This window comes from Notechis scutatus, chromosome 5 (assembly GCF_049901735.1).
Source record: "Notechis scutatus isolate UNSWTSFEM ecotype Mainland chromosome 5, rNotScu1.2, whole genome shotgun sequence".
NCBI classification, from domain to species: domain Eukaryota; kingdom Metazoa; phylum Chordata; class Lepidosauria; order Squamata; family Elapidae; genus Notechis; species Notechis scutatus.
Window position 1 is genome coordinate 51330948 of NC_142013.1, and position 22225 is coordinate 51353172.

At 38.8% G+C, this 22225-nt stretch overlaps 1 protein-coding gene across 2 annotated transcripts in view; it reads right to left on the bottom strand.

The window, feature by feature from the left end:
* URB1 (URB1 ribosome biogenesis factor) overlaps window positions 1-22225 on the bottom strand; it is a 70617-nt gene that overhangs the window by 47034 nt on the left and 1358 nt on the right. The window contains exons 1-9 of one of the 2 annotated variants that reach the window (XM_087966714.1): window positions 13630-13908; window positions 12772-12911; window positions 11089-11240; window positions 9691-9823; window positions 6333-6429; window positions 5725-5810; window positions 5267-5392; window positions 4725-4855; window positions 3150-3345 (exon numbers count right to left, since the gene is read on the bottom strand). In XM_087966714.1, the coding sequence (XP_087822840.1) occupies window positions 3150-3345; window positions 4725-4855; window positions 5267-5392; window positions 5725-5810; window positions 6333-6429; window positions 9691-9823; window positions 11089-11240; window positions 12772-12911; window positions 13630-13771 (1203 nt within the window). In that variant the 5' untranslated portion in view covers window positions 13772-13908. Of the gene's footprint in view, window positions 1-3149; window positions 3346-4724; window positions 4856-5266; window positions 5393-5724; window positions 5811-6332; window positions 6430-9690; window positions 9824-11088; window positions 11241-12771; window positions 12912-13629; window positions 13909-22225 lie in introns of those variants that run through there. The other variant, XM_087966713.1, reaches the window with a different exon arrangement.

Genomic DNA, 22225 nt, shown 5'->3' on the forward strand with positions numbered 1-22225 from the left:
GGCTGCTCCTTTCAGCTTCACGGGATCTGCTTCCCACGGTGACAAAAGTGCCTCAAAAAAAAAAAAAAAGTGCAAAGTGGAAGGCGTGCGGAAGAGGGGGCGAGTATATAACAAACTATATTTTGAGTGGAAATGTTGGGGGTCGCTTATACGCCGGGTCGCCTCTATACGCCGGCATATACGGTAAATCCTATCACCTTTTGAAGTAAGAGAGGCATCTATTAATGATCATTCCCAAACATTCTCCATCATCTTTTATTACACTTTCCTATATGTATCCCCCACAAACCACACTCACATAAAATTATAGCAACCAATATTCACCAAGCCGGTAGGATACACGAGGAGGCTGATCTAATCTTTCAGTCTGACTAGATTTTCCACAAATAACTAGTAACACATAGCACCAAATAACACACTACTAAACTAATCTTTAGTTCAAAGGCTTGCCAGTAATTCAACCTATAGAGTGGATCTGGTACAATGATATAAGAATTCAATAAACACAGGGAAAGATAATCATACATTGGCCACTACTATATTTAATCACCTCTCCTGAGTTAATAGTGTACTCCTAAAGGACTGCGAGCAGATTACAGCAATTAAGCACTGAAAACACACAAGAATACATTTAGCTGCCCACATATTACAATCCCACTTCCTGTTTATTGTTCTGGCTCTTTTCATTTCAAACTTCTGAAATACATGAATTTCAATGCAAACTTCTCTGTAGGATTGTGTTTTTAGTTCTCATTCAGTTTGATAAAAACCGTGTGCTTTTGAAACATATTCAAGAATATGAAGAGAAGAGAATCTGCATGACATTTTCATGGATTAAGGGTAGCATTTTTGTAATTAAATTAACAGGCTGCCAAAAGGGGTTTTGTCTTTCACTATAAATGTCATCTCTCTAGCTTGTATCCTGTTTCCCATACTTCGATTAAATCCCATGAGAAAATATCATAAGGGAATCATTCCTCCGTTGGTAAGTTTCAGCAGTCCTCTGCAAGATGAGGAGGATTGCAACAGAAAACAACAGCAATGATCTCTACTTCCTTCAACAATTGAAGTTTAAAAACACCACAGAAAGAAATTATGCAAATGTTGGCATAGCGTGGTTTATTTGTGCATTATTGGCAGGTAGGTAGGATTATTATAATAGACTGTACAAGGAATTGCTTTTAAGTTAGTTTGTAAAACTCAGCAGATGATGTACCAAATTTGAGAGGGCTCACTTATTAAATCATATTAAGCCTATACTGTACCAATTGCACTGGCACTTCCAAGCCTAACTGATATTTTAATAGGTTGAATACATGATTACTGGATACGACTATGATGATTTGATCAGAGGTATGAATGGCACTGAGTTTGAGGCCCCTCTTCTTTCCCTTTCAAAATAAATAAAAGCTAAATGAGTAAGTTTGCAATCTTATAGATGTACTGTGATTTACTACGTGGGAGAGGAGAAACCTCACTGTATCACTAATAATTTTTTCCAGGCAGAAATTTATATAACTAGACAATAAATAATCCCAAAGAATTAGGAAATACAGATCTTTTATATTTGCAATTTGATTACAATATAAAGTTGCATATTTGAAACTTAAACAAGCTTACAGTCCACTTCTGCATTATTTATTTATTATATTTTTATCCTGCCTTTATTACTTTTATAAGTAACTCCAGGTGGAGAACATATATAATACTCCTTCATCCATCTATTTTCCCACAACAACCCCCCTGTGATGTTAGACTGAGTAATTCAAATCTGATTTGAACTTACTCAAATTAAGTTACATTTGTTTCAGTGTAAGCCTTTCTTTCTGATCCTGTCCACATAAACAATACAGTAATTTTTTAAAAATCATTGTCACCTGTGAGACCTGCAGTCATATAAAATCTGCAGACCAGATTAAAAACAGCGTACCGTATTTGCCGGCGTATAAGACGACTTTTTTGCCCTGAAAAAGATGCCTCCAATTGGGGGGGTCGTCTTATATGCCGGGTAAATCTTATACGCCGACAAATAGTAATTGGGAAGCACTGCGGCTGCCAGCGGCTGAGGCACTTTGCGCACCGTGGAAGCGAATCCTGTGAAGCCGAAAGGAGCAGCCAGCCTTCTCCCAGCTCCCAAGGAAGCGAGGCTCGCACCGCTCGAGCTCCGCTGAGGTATCCGGCTGGGGCTGTCAGGAGTTGTTACTGCTGGCGCGGCTCGCGCAGCTCCAGTCCCGCGTTGCCTCGGGAAGGAAAGGCAAAACCAGGAGCCGCTGCTGCCATTGCAAAGCGCCGCGCGGCTCTTCCTTTCTGCCTTTCCCTTCCCGAGGCAACGCGGGACTGGAGCCGCGCGAGCCGCGCCAGCGGTGTAACAACCTCCTGACAGCCAGCCGGATACCTCAGCGGAGCCCGGCGGTGCGAGCCTGCTTCCTTGGGAGCTGGGAGAAGGCTGGCTGCTCCTTTCGGCTTCACGGGATTCGTTCCACTGTAGACAAAAGTGCCTCAAAAAAAAAAAAAAGTGCAAAGTGGAAGGCGTGCGGAAGAGGGGCGAGTATATAACAAACTATATTTTGAGTGGAAATGTTGGGGGTCATCTTATACGCTGGGTCGTCTTATACGCCGGCATATACGGTATATTATTTAGTAAGGGGGGGGAGAAGAAAAGGAGACTTTTTACTGGTTGAGATGTTGTCATAATAAATTATACTGTATCTAAATAATATACTTCTGAATTACTTTGCCCTCAATTATTTGATGTAATATATGCAGGATAGAGAGTCAGTTTGGTCTAGTGGTTAAGGTGCTTGCCTAGAAGCCAGGATGCTGGAATTCTAGTCCCACCTTGGCCATGAAAGCTGGCTGGGTGATTGTGGGCTAGTCACTCTCTCAGCCCAACTGAAGTTATCTCATCATATTGTAAAAAGTCTTGAGAAAAGCACAAGAGAGCTCCAAAGTCTTGAATACTTTGCCATTTATCCATTTTTCCACAACCCGTTAATTAAAATGAATTTCTTTCTGACTTACCATCAAATATAACAGGGCAAATATAGTCATGTTCACATAGACACTTCAATAACTGTCATTATAACAAGAAAAATGTTGATAAGGGTCATTTTCACGTACTAAATACATACTTTTCAAGTAGTTCTTACCTTTCTCAGCAATTTCATGTTGTCTAGCCATGCAGATTTTAGTCTCGGAACAAAAGAATAGTGGGATTCCTTAAAGTATCTGTTCAGTAAATCTGGGCATACTTTGAAAATGTGCACCATAAGATTAGCAACCATCTCATCTTCTACAGCAGTCTTTAGACTCAGAAGAAAGCGCAGCAGAACCAAATTACCTCCTCTAACAAAATAATAGTTTGAAAAAAGCATTACTTTGACAGAATATAGTAATACATAATTGACAATCAGTGATCAGAATCTATGCTGCAGATGCTGTCAGTGGGCAGGAGTTATGGTAAGTTAGCTTTTCTCATCTATTTCGGAGGATGGCAGGGTGGAGAACATTATAAAACAGAGTTCTCCAAACTTTCCAGCTTGGGGGACTGGCGAGGTGGGGGCAGAGAGCGGGTGGTTCTGCGCGAGTGACTGGCACACACACACACTTGGCCACTGCTCATGCAAATTGGGGATGCATGTGCTCTCGCATGCCAGATCCACGGTCCAGTTCCGAATAGCTCATGGCCCAGGGGTTGGGGACCCCTGTTATAAAACATACAGGTGAGGGGAGGGGGCTGAACTTATTCAATGAAATATTTTATTTTTGTTTCCTTTTGAAGTCAGATTCACCCATTTCATGTACAGTACTGCTTTTCAATTTTTTTGCCTAACAAGAAATAAAAAAATTAACCTGCAGTGTATAAAAATGACTGTAACTTTACTGTATTTCAGCATGTTAGCTACATAAAATAGCAGATGATCAATCATGCCAAACCAGTAGGAACCTTAAGTGACTAAAACTATGTTGTCAAATGCTATGTTGTCAAAGGCATTCAACAAACCTCTACACACTCACAAAACATTATGAACTGGAATGAAAAAAGAATATATTTACAACATAATTTTGTACGCCTGAGATTTACCCGTTCTAAAATCGCTTACTAGTACAGCATAAAACCTTCAGTTATTTATGCTAATGGTAAAAGTAAAGGTTCCCCTCGCACATACGTGCTAGCATTGGCTCTAGGGGGCGATGCTCATCTCTGTTACAAAGCCAAAGAGCCAGCACTGTTCGAAGACATCTCCCTGATCATGTGGCCAGCATGACTAAACACTGAAGGCACACGGAATGCTGCTACCATCCCATCAAAGTGGTCCCTATTTTTCTACTTGCATTTTTATGTACTTTTGAACTGCTAGGCTGGCAGAAGCTGGGACAAGTAACAGGAACTCACTCGGTTACGCGGTACTAGGGATTCGAACCACTGAACTGCCGACCTTTCTGACTGACAAGCTCAGCGTCTTAGCATGCAGATTAATTAACTAACAGGAATTTAACAGATTTTTATGCTTAAAAGATGCAAATTGCTGAAGACTACATGACCAAAACCAGTAGAGTTTTCTGTTCCCTCCTTGCTCTGTGAAATTATCATAAGATAGAATAACCAACACTCTACCATTCACAAAAGATAAGGCAACGCTGAAGAAAATACTTCAAACAATTTAGCTCTAACCTAAATAAAACTGCAAAATGTAACTGGACTGAACAACTGAATGCTTTACCTGCCAGATGTGCCAAGACTTGGATCATAAAAGTTAATGCCATGCTTCAGAGAACAACAAAGGTTCATTAAAAATTTATGAACCAGTTCTCTCACTAAAAGCTTTCCTGGTTCTTCACACTCTTGGGAAGCCTGCATAAAGTTAATAAATTGAAGAAAAACAGTCAGCTTACCACTTTTGCTTATTCAGTATTTTCAGAGCACAAAATAAATGTTTATTGTGCTTCTCCAATCTGGCTGGGCAATTTTGGGTGGTGGGTAATTTCAACATACCTGAAGACAGGCATACTGTGTCAGTCTGGTACAGATTGTGCCTGGTTGTATAAAGCTAACTGCTCATATTGAAGCATTGAAACTAGATACATTTCCTCAAAAATAGCCCAGATTACTATTCCTAATGGCAAACTATTTTCACCTTACTAGGCAAACTATGGGCTTGGTTATGGCCTTTCATTTTTCGCCTTGAGCGGTAGCCCGTAACAACATGTTTCTCTTAAAACAGTATTTAGATGTAAGAAAAAGATGGAGAGAAGATTATTATACCTTGACATCCACTGTGCTGACATCAGTAATTCCATTCCAGCGATAGAGTGAAGCAATGTGGTTCAGTATTTCTGAGGTAAAAAAGTGTACCTTCTGGGTCTTACTAATATCTTTATTGAGAACCACCTACAAATAACACAACATATCAACACAATAGTTCAAAATTCTTAAGTCAGGTCATAAGTATGCTATTACATCTATAGGAACTGTCAGAAGTATCATAAACAATTTTAATGTCACTGTTGCATTCATTTGCAACTTTAATTTTTTGTTTACTTAGAAACGTAAGTTATTTAAAAGCATAAGTAGATCAAGCAAAAAGCTCTACAACTGAAATGCTGATAAGTTCTTAAGTACAGCAAAATAGAACGGTAATCAGAGATTGTCTGAAAAACCACAAGGAAGATATTTCAACAGTCAAAGAACATATAAAGAACAAAACTATTTGCAGAGTATACCTTAGTTTCCAAAGTTGAAAGCAGAAGGTTAATTGTGGAAATTCTATCTTCTTTTAATCCTGTCCTAATAATATCTGGAATGAAATCTAAAAAAAAAATTAAAAAGGATAACATTATGCCTGAAATACAGTAAACATTTTAATTAATTCAGTTTTGCAAAGCTTTGCCAGTTATACTAGAATACAGTATATCTTGACAATATAAACCAAACTCAAAAACAGGGAGCATGTAACACAGCAAAAAGAAAGTTAATATTGTGAACTAATTCTATAGTGCCTTACAGATATATTTATAATTCCTGGGCAGATGCTTTCCTGGCCCCTAGCATGCTCTCTGGTTAGAAGAACCTACTTTTTTATTCATGCAGAGGTGCTTGACCCTCAACCCTAAGCTTATTACTTTAATAGCAACAAAGGCTTTCCAAAGCTTTTCTATTATTATATTATATGCCTCAAGAATTGTTTTGTTTTGAGGGGAAAACAAAACAAGAACTTATGGAAATAAACAATGATTGCCAAAACCTTGGTCTAGGTATCATGAAATCCATTACATCAACAAATGAAATCCTCCCCACATCAACAAATAATTTAGGAATACTTGTAAAATACCTTTCAACTCCAGAACCTGCATAAGGATAGAATGGTCGCCAGCAATTAAAAAGGAAATGGCATATTGGATGTATGCTGTACGGATATCAGGCTTACCCTAAAGAAATATTTAAAAATATTCAGTATATATGAGAAGCCTAAAAGCCACTAGATTACCTGCTTTAAAAATGGATCCTATATAAAGATCTATTTGCAGACTTAAGCATACAGTGACCAATGTATTAACTGATAAAAGTACCGGTATTTGTGTATCTATCACACATTTCATAAAGTACAGTACCTAAACTTTCTTGTTTTGTACTTATGAGGATCTGTATCATCTAAAATCATGGTCTTGACAGTGAGCCCATAATAATTTAGATAGGTAAAAGTTTCTACTATTCTGGTTGCCTGTTATGTTTATTTGACTATTATGCTCACATAAAACTCAAATAACACAACTCCCAAGGATGCAAGAGTCACATATATTAAATTAACCTTCTCTAATTACTTGCCATTCACCTATGTTAGACTGCAATACTCATAACCTTCAATCAAGATGGCCAAAGGTTTTAGAACAAAATTCTGCCTGTATACAGAAATATATCAAAAATCTAAGTACCGTATATACTCGAGTATAAGCCGAGTTTTTCAGCACATTTTTTGTGCTGAAAAAAACCCCCTCGGCTTATACTCGAGTGAGATTCCCGTCTGAAAAAAAAATGGTGTGGAGCTCCGGAGCTGGGCAGCAGCTTCCCTGCTTCCGTGTTTCCTTTGCAACTTTTAAGCATGGGGGTAATTGGAAGCAGAAAAGTTCTTGCATGAGGATATAGTTTTTTCTTTTTTTTACTGTTTTTAGGGGGGGGGGAAGACCCACCGCCATGTGAGAATGCTCAGACACGAAATCTATCCGCCCGAAAATAAGTGTGTGTGGGCGGGATTTTAACAGAGGGAAGATGTAGGGAGAAGGCAAAAGCGACGGAAGATCCTTCAGGGGAAACTGAGGGGGAGACTCACCCTTGGTCCAGATGAGCCCCCTTCCCCGCCCCTAAGGAAGCAGAGGCAGCCAGCAAGGGCAGGCAAGCCCCACTTCACGGACTCCGTCCGTCCTCGCTCCCACCCACCCACCCACCCAAAGCCACGAAGTCCCCAATCGCGCAGCCCAGAATCGCCCACCCCTCAGGGGGCAGCAACGATGCCCGGTGTTTCCCGAGACAAGAAGCTCCACCGTGCAATGAAAGCGCCCTGGCTCTAGGCTCAGAAAACAACGCGAGCCGAGGTCGCTTCGGCTCCGCTCAGCTTCGTTCCTCAGCCCCAGCTGCTTTCAGTCCACTCAGGAGGAGGGGAGGAGGTGGTGGCGGCTCGCGTTGTTTTCTGAGCTCTAGGCTCTAGGCTCGCGGGCTCAGAAACAACGCGAGCCGAGGTCGCTTCGGCTCTGCTCAGCTTCGTTCCTCAGCCCCAGCTGCTTTCAGTCCGCTCAGGAGGAGGAGGAGGAGGAGGTGGTGGTGGTGGCTCGTTGTTTTCTGAGCCCGCGAGCTTAGAGCCTAGAGCTCAGAAAACAACGTGAGCCGCTGCCACCACCTCCTCCCCCTCCTCCCGAACGGACTGAAAGCAGCTGGGGCTGAGGAAACGAAGCTGAGCAGAGCCAAAGCGACCTCAGCTCATGGTTGTTTTCTGAGCCCGCAAGCCTAAAGCCAGGGCGCTTTCATTGCACAGCGGAGCTTCTTGTCTCGGGAAACACCGGGCGTCGTTGCTGCCCCCTGAGGGGAGGGCGATTCTGGGCTGCGCAATTGGGGGACTTCGTGCCTTTGGGTGGGTGGGAGCGAGGACGTTGACTTTAAGCGCTGCTGACCAAGTGTTTCACAAATACCAGTGGGACCTCCGTCCACCACCACCCCTCCCTCTTTTGCCTCCTTCCTTCTGATCAATCAGGTTTTCCCAGTATTTGCTCACAGCTGCGTTTTCTCTTCTGCCATGCTAGGCGTTGAACGCGGGATTTCTGGTTCCCCTTACACGGCGTGGATATGCCGCGGGCGTTTTCTTCCAAACGCCCCACGGGCAGAAAACACTGACTTTCATGATAGTGAGATCATTTCCCAAATTAATTGATTCACTAACCCAAAGAAGAAGATGCTGATGACAGTGGGAGGCAGGAGTCACTCTCTCCTTGCAAGAAAAAAGCAAGAGCCGTTCTTATGATCTCTCTCTCTCCCCGAATACAGTCAAGCCCTTTCCAGCACCGCGATCGCCCCGCCGCTTTGCACCTTGCAAATGCAAAAACCCTGGGATTTTGCATTTGCAAGGTGCAAAGCGGCGCGCAGATCGCGCGTGCTGGAAAGGGCTTGACTGTATTACGGGGGAGAGAGAGAGAGATCATAAGAACGGCTCTTGCTTTTTCTTGCAAGGGAAGAGAGTGCCTCTGCCTCCCACTGTCATCATCATCTTCTTTTGGGTTAGTGAATCAATTAAACCTTTCATGATAGTGAGATCGTTTCCCAAATTTCCCTTAAATCAGGGAAGAAATCAGAAACAAACCTTTGGACTGAGAATAAACCTGTTCCTATGATGCCATTTTTGTTCACTGCAGTGTGAAAAGTGTGAAAAAACACACTTCTTTTTCTTCATCTTCTTGTTCCCTATTTACTGGTCTCTTTCAAAGAGGAAATTGTGAACATCAAACTTATTCTCAACTGTCCTAGTGAAAGTTTTTATTGGTATCTATTTTTATTTTTGAAATTTACCAGTAGCTGCTGCATTTCCCACCCTAGGCTTATACTCGAGTCAATAAGTTTCCCCAGTTTTTTGTGGTAAAATTAGGTGCCTCGGCTTATATTCGGGTCGACTTATACTCGAGTATATACGGTAAGCTTTTTTTTCTAGAATAGAAAATGTGATAGCTTTTCTTAGCAGTATTTACTTCAAACATGCGATCTCTCCAGATAAGCATGGTATTTTTCAGAAATCTATTGTTACTTTTTCTTAAAATCTGAATGTACAGGCTGAATTTACACATCTATGGTTTACTGTGAAAATCTCATCATGACTTTGCTTCATTGTCTTTTTAAAGGATTTTTATATGAACTAGGGTCCCTGCATTGCAAAAAGAAATTATTTATCTCAAAATCATAGCTGCCAACTTTTTAAAAGAACAAGGAGGGTATTTTGTACATATGATATATGAATGTACTAAATCATGTAGAGGTTGACAAGTTCCTTTTATATGAGTTGCACATGGGTGACCATGATTTTTTTTAAAGAAACAAATAGTATTTGTCTCATAAAAAAGAGCTTTACTTTCTAGCACAGCTTTATTTTGAAAATAAAATGAAAAAGCGTAAGTCATCAGTTAATCCTCGTGGCTGACATTTTGCTTTCTTACCTTATAGTCTCTCTTCTTCACTAAATTAGGTAAGAATTTATTATTGAAATCAAAGTGGCTATAGACATCTCTGGCAGCATCTGGTCCCTGTGACACCATTGCTGATAATAAAGTTAGACACAGACGAGACAGTCTGTAAAGAGAACAGAGAACAATGTTTAAGCAACGAATAGGCAAACAAACTAATGAATGAAAAATTAAAAAGTGAGAACACCTTTGAAATGAAGGTGTTTGTTCATTTTAGTTAGCTAAGGGAGCAGATGCCTAGTATCACACAGTCAATCTAAACACAAGTACTTTAACTAGACACAGAAAATTTCAAGGGAACTTAATTACAGCAAGCTGGATTTCCTGTTACTTTACATGTATAAATGTAGATATATGCTAACTACAAAAGCAATAAAAAGTATTGCCCTATACAGAGTTCATACAGTATATAATGGAAACACATTAGCCAGTTATCTGTCCAGATTAAATAGTAACAGCATTGCTGAAGTTAATATTCATTTACTAGGTAAATGAACTTGTATATTTATCTTCTAGATTTAAAATATGCCCCAAATATTTTAACAAGAAAGGGAGGGATGCATGCATACACGCATCGATATGCGTGAAATAAAGATATCTTGATTATTACTAAAGCTTTCATAGTATATCAAAACAGATTTCATAAAAGCTTTTTAGGACTGAAGTTAGAAAAAGCTTAGCGCCACAATTCAATAACCCTATCGATTTTTTAAAATTTTATTTCATGAATATAGTGCTGCTTCACAAATGTGTGTGGGTTTGTCTCTGTCTGTCTGTCAATCAGTCGGAGGGAGGGAAGGAGGAAGGGAGATTGTAAGAAAGTAAGTAAAGGCTTATGAATAAACACTGTAGTCTAAATATTTTTTATGGATATAATTCACTAAATTCTGATTTCAAATCAGACCCTGCCATATGAAAACGACAAGGCAGAACACAGCAGATTTTTGGAGAAACACCATTTTCAGTTTTATAAATGCTGCACCATCTGGCTTTTATAATTTCAGAAAAAATAATTTGAGACTAGATGAACATTGGAAATACAAAGCTATTTATTTAAACTTATTCTTTAATCTAGAATTTTTTTAAATTATGGAAAATAAAACAATATTCAATGAACCACAAAGCAAAATAAAGAAGTTTACATACAAATAAAAAGTTCTTAAAGTGACAGAGACGGGAGTTAAAATTGATTAGTCTAATCTCCAGTTTCAACACAGAATTACAATGTAGAATGTAACCACAACTTTTCTGTAAGATAGTTTTAAATCAGTATTAAAGAGTGCTTTGTTATTCCTTGTGACAGTACTGAGCAATGAAAATTTCATTTTACTGTGGTTCTAAACAAAGGTTTATTTTAAACAAGGAACTTACCTATGAGTTTCAGAATACAAGGCAGCATAAATTAATTTCATGTAACTATTAATCAACTTCTTTACTATATTCATCCCCACGACATGAAAATGGGACAGATCACTTGCTGTTCGCAGCAAAATATTTTCTAGAGCTTGAAAAATTAGCAGCATCTGCAAAATTTCAAACATTCCAACATACTGTCTTTTAAAGATACAAATGGAACTGAGCATTCTAAACAAAGTGTATTCCAACAGGAAAGGAAACTTTGCAATGTTCTTGAAAAAACCCTCTGATGCTAAATGTAATTATACTCGGACAAGGCTTTGGATTGCAACATGATCCTAATGAAAATTTCCACAGCTTTAGGTACTAGTTACTATGGTGTTTTTCTTTAAAAGGCATATGGAAACCTTATGGCCTACGAAACACATCTGCCTATTTTGTTTAATTCTATCAACTCTTCAAATATCTTATTAATTAGGAATACTGGAAAGTCTCAACTTGAAGTGAACTTGAGGACAGACTGATGAACTACCAACCTAATCCTCATTTTCAAAGGGAATCCTCCTACTGGAAAGGAATATGGAATTGGTTTATCCAGTCAATGGATATTCTTGCACCACTCCAACTTCAGATCAAGCTGTTTACTATCCTTTAAATACTTGATGGCGAACCTATGGCACGCCTGCTGGAAGTGGCATGCTGAGCCATCTCTGCCAGCACGCAAGTCATCACCCCAGCTCAGTTCCTGCTCATGCGCCTCCCGCCAGCCAGCTGATTGTCAGCTATCTGCCGCGCATGTGCAGGGGGGGAAGGAGGGACGCGGGAGATCATGCATGCATGTGCAGGGGTGCGGGACCGCAGGGATCACACATGCAGGGGCATAGGGGACCATGGGGGTCGCGCACGCATGCACAGAGGCACGGAGGGGTCGTGTGTGCATTGCATTATGGGTGCAGGCTCACGTGTACGCACACAAGTGAGCACTTTTTGGCACGCAACAATGAAAAGGTTAGCCATCACTGGGCTAGATCAATGATCCAGTAGAAAAAAAGTTTTGTGTCCATGGTCTAGAACATAAAGGATAGTCGTATCTTTTATAATTATGTTACAAAAAGAATGTTGCTGGCAGGTTTAGCATAGTACAAATAAATTATTAAAATCTTTCCACTGATGGGACAAGTGCTCATCCTTACCAATTTCTTTGCCAGAACTCTGCTACCTCATTTAGAACACAGATTTATATTTAGTCAGTACCTAGGTCCAGTCCAGTACCCATCTCTAAGCCCAAAGGCATACTGCCATTTGCAACACTTTATTGCAGGGAGAGCAATATAGGGACAAGCCTAACCAATGTGACCAATGGGAATTACAGTCCAACAAGACCTGGATGCATTGCCCATCTCTGAATTAAAATATCTCTGCATGAGCATCCCAGCGCTGTAGGAAACAGCTAGGAAGTTATTATTATTCAAAAAAAAGAAAAATACTTTCAAAACATTACGTGCGATTTTTACAAAAGGTTTGCAGAAATAAGATTCACTAAGGGTTAACTCCCTAGCAAGGGTAGGAGTGCAAAGATACTTTTAAATGGGTGAAATAATCACAGGACATACAGCAGAATTCAGAGTTCATTCTTAATAGCACAAAATCAATATCTAAGAGGAGCCTGTGACAGTTCTCATCAATTGAAACACTGACCTCGCTGTCAGGACGCCTTTCACCATCCAGAAGTTTAAACATTTCTACACATTCAATAGAAACTTTTATGTATTCTTCCACTACATCATATTGCTCATTTGACGGTAGTAATTTAGCTTTGGCTATGAAGGTTTCCAAACCTGTAATAAAACATACTTTGATTTTTGTTTCAAATCATTACGGACATGTTATTCTTTACTTCAACTAACTATAATTGGCATGCCCAATAGGTAAATCAATCTTATTCAAATAGCAGTTTGCATTTCAGGCTCCTGAAATCAACAGCCTCATTTTTCCATAGCAGAGCTGGAAAGTCAACTTTGATTTCTTTCTTTATTGCTATCAATATTTTACCAATACAACCTTTGGGAAATAAGTTTTGGGGGGGGCTCAAATGCAGAGGTTGACAAAATAAACGTAATAATAGGAGCAAGAGAGAAGAAAATGGCAATTTGTGTTGGCGTGATACCAATGATGTCAGCTTGAAAATCTATTACAACTATACTGTATCTATTGAAGACTTTCACTCCCGCCCCATCACCCCCCCACACACACACACGCTCCCTTTTATAATTCATTTTATCAATTGTAACTCGAAATAACAGCTGTCTATACGAAGAATTCACAATCCTTTTGCTCAGGACCCAAGGACACAGAATCATTTTTAAGCTTATCTCTCACTTCTGGACACCACGTTGTTGTCCGTGACACATTTATTACAGACAACTTAATCTGCATTAAAATATTCAGCTATTAGCCATATGCAGCTGTGGCAACCGCACAGCTCTTCGCCGCAGAGAGATCAACTCGACTGAATCCACGTGGTGACCGTGGGAGCGGCGTGGCTGGCTGGCTGACCTTTCATCGCAGTGCTGGAGTCGCGGAGGAGGAATTTGAACCGGGCGCCGGTGAATTCCGCGGTACCGGTGCTGCGAACCCGCTTAGCCGGGGGCGGGTCCTGCCCCCCGGCCGAAGCCGAGTTTTTGCGTTTGGTGCCCATATCCTGAAGCAATCGCGGTTCGCCGCGACACCCGGCGGAGCGAAGGGAAGTCGGGGTAGCCTTCGCTTGGGTTACCCGCCTCGGCCGGAAATGGTCCGGCTTGCTTATGCTCCCCCCATTCGCGAAATTACAATTGAGACAGGTTCCTAGCTTGACTAAAGCAGCCGCTCAGTCTGAGCTTTGTAGGGCAGTGGCGCAAGCCAGGGTCATCTCGTTGCCCAAAAGAGCAAAAAATGACGTAATCTATTGCAGTTTCAATGTATAAGATTAAATGTTCGCAAGCTGAATTTTTTTTTCTACTTCTGCGCCCATTAAGTGAAACCTGTATGTCTAAGGGGAAAAAACTACTTTTAGTTCCGTTGGATTTTTCAATGAACAAGCAAGAAAAATAAATGCTTGCTGTTAGTTACAAGGGATCAAATATCTTGATTTAAAATAGTATTTTTCAATGGTTATGGATAGCTGGTTGGGAATTCTGGGAATTAGTCCAACATCAACACATCATGTTAAAAGTTCAAGGAAGCTGGAAAAAACGCTGGTCTAAAGTATAATCAAGTACAGACGAATTTAGACCTCAGAGTTATCTATTGTAATGGCTATGTGAAAGCCTGAAAATTAATTAAGTTCCAGATACTTATTCAATTATATTGAAGTAACTATATACTATGTAATAGACATTCGCATATCAATAATGTTTCAGGTGATGTGCCTTTTAAGATCAAGCAATTGTCAAACCTAATTGTCATTCTCACTGCACAGATTAATGGTTTTTAATCACATTTTATGAAACAATATGTTAACAGATTTTTCTTTTTGAATTAAGTTTTTTATTTTTAAATGTATATAAGTATTAAATACATGAATAGTGTGGCTTCTGGGTATTAATTTTGATACTGAATAATAATAAAATTGACAATTTTGATCATCTTACATTAATTGTACTCACATCTTTCTAATATTATACACAACAAATTAGATCCCTCAAAGGTAATTGAGGATGAAATATGTCAATATTTTGTTAAATTATATCTCCAAAATTTAGAATCTTTCAATCTATGAAGAACTTTGGTTATATCAGGCCTGGACTATTACAAAATTTGAGTATATACTCATGGAAGAATGTCCGTATTCCTGGTTTGAAATGATAGCTTAATTAAATTTGTCAACTCTCAAACTTTGAATTAGGTTTGTATCTATGGAAAAGCAACACAGGACAATATGATATTGTATGGCCTAGAATCATTTTGTTGTTTATAAAAATTGAATCATAACTACAAAAAGAATTGGAGAAAGGCATATATTCTTAGGTTGATAGTTATGTATCTACACATATATATGCCTTTATCTTTAAATGTATGTGGGTGTGCATGTATGAATATATAGAGATAAATTTGGATTTCATTATTTTTCAGTGTGGTGTACAATTTTATATTTTGTTCGTTTAAGTAGTTTAACATAGTATTTTCATTTTTTTCATTTTGTTTTATAATGGATATCTACAATTTATTATAAAATATATTTCATCAGATTTAAGCTTTCAATAACCCAAGGCAACATGATTTCTATGGAAATCATAAAATGTAGACAAATTTATTTAATGGAAGATTATACTAACTTTCCCTGAGTTATCACAAAATGATAAAAGCAGTTTTGTATTCTTATTACCAGTTCATATTAATTAATTCATTTTTATGCAGTAATTTGTCTCGGGTTTATAGATCTCTTTTCTGTGGCCTCTAGATAGCTTAATAAAAGCATAATAAGGAATGGACCAATTTAAAAGAAGTACAACCTCAGAAAATAGGTGTACTGCTCTTTAGCTAATTGAGGTTCTCCCAATAATCCTGTGGAAGAACAGTCTAAATGTTAACAGGGTAAGCCCTGATCTTTCTGGATAAACTTTTCCAGAATGGGAAGAATACAAAGAGAAAATTTTCCTCCTGGCTCCCATTCCCTTGATCTCTGGGATGGAACTCCAGAGCTCCCTTCTACCTAAGCATGTATTACACGGCAAATTCCATCTGGAGTAATGTGGTAATAATGGCCAAGGAGTCCAAATGAGCTTTAAAGAAAATAAAAAGTATCATGAATTACACATCATAACTCTATTCACCACCAGGGAAATTCCTATAGCACAGATCTTGCTCCCCTAACCAGTTCACACCAGTTAACCCACGGGTAGCTTTTAAGGGAAATTTAATTAAATCAAGAAGTACAGCTAGAATACTTTGATTCTTGAAATCTTCTGCACCAGCACTATTTCCATCTTGCTGGAATTCAGTTTCAGTCTCTGCAAAATAATACCTGTGATTTCCAGCTGTTACAGGGAATTCCAAAAGATATGATAGTTGACAGCATCCAAAGCTGCTGAAAGATCTAATAAGACCAGGAGACATATACCATGGTCATTCAGATCATGCTGAAAGTCATTCATAAAATTGATTCATGCAGCTTTTACCCCATGTCCAGGCATAAATTCAGATTGGACAGTCTGTTTCATCCAGACCCCCCTGTACTTGTTGCCCCGTCTTCTCTACAGTTTTCCATAAAAAAGGAAGCATTGGCATAATAACAATTATTCAATGTATTTGAGTCAAGTGATGGCTTGTCAAAAAGAGGGCACATTATTGCCTCTTTCAAGCCTGGCAGCATCACCATAGAGAAAATTGTAATACATTTTCAAGAGGTTACCTCTGTTATTTCATGAGATAAAACTCTCCAGTAATTCTGAATGGTTATGAGTGGGGTTTTTTTTACTACAAGCTATCTAGAGAACCACTCTTATCAAAATTTCCTTCCTTCCTTCCTTCCTTCTTCAATTTTTAAAGCTACCACCTCACCTCAGTGACTCAGGGTGGCAAGAGAAGCTAAGGGGTCAAAGGAGGGGAATGGAACCAAATATCCAATCCAATCTTCTGCAATAGCTGTCCTAGTGTCATATCTCGCTCCACCCATCACTACTTTAATCTTTTCCTAATCTCCCACCAGACCTCTTTAACTCCTATCCTCCACCCCAAATAAAGGTCATATGTGATTTTGTATTCTCAACACTTTGTTAATGCAACCTTGAATGACCATCCTGTTATCTGGTTCTTGTAGACCCAAGGACAGTCTCTAACCTTCATCTCAAGAACCTTTTCTTAACTTCTATGCAAAGTCTAAAGCACTTGTGACACACTTGTAGTCTAGAACCTACTCTGTGTGTGTGTGTCTCTGTCTCTCTCTGTCTCTCTGTCTCTGTGTCTCTCTGTGTGTCTCTGTGTTTCTGTCTCTCTCTCTCTGTCTCTGTCTCTCTCTCTCTCTCAATATCCCTAAGAACCAGATAGCTGAAAAGATAGTATTGAACTGGCAAAAAGTAGGTCAGATATAATAATGGACATCTCTTCCATCTTATTTGGATCTTGGAAAGATGTTTTATCTAGAAATAATGAGGCAGGGGACAAGAAGTATCAAAGAACTTGACAAAGAAAGTACTATTGGGAGGGGGGGAATCCTAGAAAAAAAGCAACTGCAATGAAAACTGTCACAAGATGCCCATTTCCCGCTACATGCCTGCAACAGGCCACTTGGTCTCAATCACAAGATACTAAGTGGCAAAGCATTACAAGTTTTACATATGTTGAAGCTATGGTGGGAAAGAGTCAACTTGATGGGAGAAAATGGAAAGTTGAGAATTTTAAATTATAGAATAGGGCAAGATGAGAACAAAGATTGAAGTTGTTTAGATATGGTAGGTAAATGCTCAATGATAGATCTAAATAGTACGGTGCTACTTTAATGGTATACAAAGCATCTAACCATAATTAGTAAAAGTTGAATACTGAAAATAAACTTTTCCAGGATTCTGACTCACATTATTTGCAGTCCCCAGCCCTACCATCAGAGTTGATATGAATAGAATTGACTCCTCTTCAGAAAGCAGACTTGGAGAGAATAAAACTGTTACAATATACTGTTAAGTGAGGAACACTGATAAATTTGGGTTTTCTATGGGGTTGATTTTTATTTAAACCTAGAACATTAACTCTCCCCTCAACCTGGTATTTTTCAGGTGGTTAGAATAATGCATAACCATATGCATATGCATCATAACCATAAATAATGCATAACCATATGCATCATAACCATAAATATAATTATCCTGCTAAATAATATAGCTATAGCCATCACTCTTCACACTGCTCTGACTCATCTAGAACAGTGGGAGGGCTATGTAAGGATGCTTTTTGTGGATTTTAGTTCTGCGTTTAACACAATTCTTCCACATAGAGTAGTGTCTAAACTTCTGGACCTTGGGCTTTTGAATTCAATCTGCCTTTGGATTATGGATTTCCTGTCTGGCCGCTCACAGAGGGTCAGATTAGGTAATCGTACCTCTTCAGCCCTTATTCTTAACACTGGTACACCACAGGGTTGCATGTTGAGTCCCTTACTCTATACTCTTTATGTGCATGACTGCATTCCCACTCACGTTAGTAATACTACTGCTAAATTTGCAGATGATACAACAGTGGTGGGACTTATCTCCGGGGGGGATGAGTCTGCCTACCGAGATCAGGTGGACCGGTTGCTTTCGTGGTATGGAGACAACAACTTGGTCCTCAACACCAATAAGACCAAGGAGCTTATAGTGGGTTATAGAAAGAACAGAACAGACATCCAGCCCTTCCTTATCAATGGAGACTGAGTGGAGCAAGTGGCCAGTTTTAAGTTTCTGGGTGTTACCCTAAAAGAGCCTGCAGTGCCCACATTGCAGCCCTGGTCAAAAGGGCCCAGCAGAGATTATACTACCTGAGGCTTCTCAGAAAACAACAACTGAATGAGAAACTGCTGGTGACCTTCTACCGCTGCACCATGGAGAGCATTTTAACATACTGCACTTCTGTATGGTTTGCCAATTGCACAGTAGCAGATAGGAAAGCACTCCAGAGGGTTAATGTCATTGCCCAGAAGATCATTGGTTGCCCTCTCCCCTCTTTGGAAGAGCTTTATAGCTCCCGCTGCCTTAAGAAAACTCAAAACATTCTCAAAGATCCATCTTATCCTGGGAACCCTTTTTTTGAACTATTACCACCTGGCAGACGGTACAGAATAATAAAAACAAGGACAAATAGGCTGAAAAACAGCTTTATCCCAGGGCAGTAGCTCTGTATAGTGCAGTGTTGGTGTGGTGTCGGGGGTTTCCGGTTCAATGTATGAAGGGTAAAGGATGTGTGGTTATGTTTATTTTCATGGTTATGGTCATGATGTGCACTGAAGATGGTGTTTGATTTCGTTGTACGAGGTGCAATGACAATAAAGTAAACTAAACTAAAATAATAATAATAAATAGAATAGTCCTGCTTCATAAGATGCCAATGTCAATAATATCTACATTGCCATCCTGGCTATTCCAGTAATTAAGTTGAAGTCTTATCCCAGAGAAAAAGAAAGCTGCTGCAGTTGAATACAAGTAAGGCAAAGTTGCTGTTTGTCCATCAAATCCTTCTTTCAGCTTTAGTATTATTTCTTGAAAGGGTAGCACTGTCTCTGATGGGGTAGGTCAATGGACTTATGGTCTTCCTAGACTTACTGTATGACCACTGTTGGATAAGTAGATGAAGGCAATAGGAAATGAAAAGATCTGCAACATGGGACTGACTGTTAAGACTACTCATATACTGGAGGTGATTCAAAATATAGCATCCTGTGCTAAATTGCCTTGAACGTGTCATATTGCTGCAATAGACCCATAAATTGTCTATCAGTAGATTTCTACTTAATCAAACTTAGTGGAATTGAACCTGATAGTTTAAACTTGTAAAGCCCTATATGTCTTGGTGCTATTATCTCAGAACTACTAAATCTAGGGTAGGGTGTCCTGCGGGCTAGATGCGTCATGTGCAGGCCACACCTACCTTGGCTCCGCAAAGGCAAAAAAACATTGTGATATGTCTTGACACATCATGTGACATGATCAAGTTTAACATCCGTGATCTAGAGTCAATCTGTCCAATGCACCATTTTGTGAAAAATTACTCCTTATTCCACACCACAGAGAAATCGAAGAGGAGGCTAGAGGAGTTGTTTTGTTATGACTCCCAACCTGTCCCAATTTTGTTCATCTTCCAGAAGCAAATTAAAAGTAAACTATTCCAGGGGACTTAGACAATGCTCTGGGAATGCCATACATTCATTTGATTTTGAAGTTCTAGTTTGCTGATTTTGTACATTACCGAAAGTTGTAATGATTGCAGTAGAATGAATGAATGAATGAATGAATGAATGAATGAAAAAGTCTAATTCACAAACATGATAGAAGTTGAAATCCAACCCACCCAGAAGGTACCAAGTTGGGGAAGGGTCAAAGATGTCACCTATCTTATTCTTGTCTCAAAGAAAGTGGCTGAGAGAAGAAACTAAACTGAAGGAATAAGCAGAGGGATTGCTCATGTATTAAAAAAAAAAACAGTGTTTCGTTGATTAAAGTCCAATATAAAAAAATATTGGAATGTCATATTATTTTCCATTTCCATCAAAATACAAACTCTGCAAATATAGGGTTTTAAATAAAGACCATGTAATGACTAATTTACACTGTCTACTTTACTTCAATTAGCCCAACATTTATTTGTAGAGAAATAGAGCTAGAGAAAGCATCAACATTGTTAATACCTTTGGGATATTTCCTTTAATGTCTAAGTTCAGAAAATAAAAGACCTTAAAATGTGGCAAGAACAACTTTTTTCTGTGTTTAAGAAGGTATAGGCCAACACATGTATCTGGGAAAGAGACAGCTGAAATGCTTTGAAATTTGGTAGTAAATTGGCAGTTTTACATTAGGGACTGCTGCAATTGCTATTGTTATGATTTATATCCCCAGTTATAAACTTTTTTGTATAGAAAAAATATTCCTTTTATTTTTAAATAAAAAGTCTCAAGATGATTTGATATGAAAAATAAAGCAATTGTAATCATTGATAAAAATAATAATAATGCCATGCGTCAACAAAATAAAGCACTAGAAATAAAAAAGATGCACCAAGTTAAAAAGGTCCAGGAAATTTTAAAAAATCACCAGCTCTTTGGACTGCTATGAGCATTGCCGGTATAGTGAACCCTTTGTTTCTGTTCTTTCAGAAAAAGAGTGATTGCATACAAATGAGGCATTCTGGATTAGTGACAAGACTCCAATATCACGTCCCTTTTAGAGTGAAACTGGGATAGATGATCATTTTCCTTTAAATCTGGCTTTATCAGGTGTTGAGCTGGGAAAACTGAAAACAAAGTTGCTTTACATAAATATTACAAATGTAACATCTGAATGCTTTCAGAAGATACTATCAGTGAAAAGGCACAGTTATAAAACTGACTGGATGACACAAATGTAAAAAGTATTTGAACTGCCACTTAAGCCCAAGCAATTTGTTTCTTAATGACCACAAGTACACCAAATGAAACGGAAAAAGAAAAAAAAAAAGGTTGGGATCACAGGTTTCCTTCCTGTAATAATCACATGGAAATAGAACCATGTTACCTCCTGATGGCCATATCTTATATGTTCACATACAAATTGATTTTACAGGGTTCAGATTTGCAGGTAGTCTAAGACTGCATTCATACAACAAAGTTAATTTAATTTGAATATTTTTTAGATTCACACAGTGCAGTAAACAATAAAGTAATCAAACTGAGTTTGTACAACATGGTAAACAACTAAAAAATTAACCCACACAATTTGGCTGGGTTCACACAATGACAACCTTAATGAGCCACAGTGGCACAGTGGTTAGAGTACAGTACTGCAGGCTACTTCTGCTGACTGCCGGCTGCCTGCAATTAATTTGGCAGTTGGAATCTCACCAGGCTCAAGGTTGACTCAGCCTTCCATCCTTCCAAGGTGGGTAAAATGAGGACCCAGATTGTTGGGGGGCAACATGCTGACTCTGTAAAGCGCTTAGAGAGGGCCGTGAAGCTTTAATCTAAGTACTATTGCCAGAGTATTGCTTAATGAATTTATGAACCTCAAGGTAGAGATTTATAGATTGAAGTCAGCTTTTATTAAATATTCTGTGAGGTCTGAATTACTTTGCTATTCAAGATGCAATTCTACAAATAAAATATTAATTCAAATGTGTGGGTGTGCTTTAATACTGCTATATATGGTTCTGAAATCAAGAGGATTAATTTGATTCTGGATAGATTGCTATATGTTAAAGATGAATGAGTTCCTTTTAACTCTCCCCAATGTCAGAAATCTAGCAAAAACTGTGAAACTATCATCTGGCCTAATAGAAATTATGACAAAGCATCAAAAGGAGAAATCTAGGCCAATATGCAAGAATAGATTATTGCGATGTGTTCTTTGTCAATATTTGAATTAGGCTATTTAATTCAACTTCATTGCTAATTTTGAGATTCTGTCATATTGCCATAGTGATGTGCATATATTACTTTGATAATAAAAAAATTTAA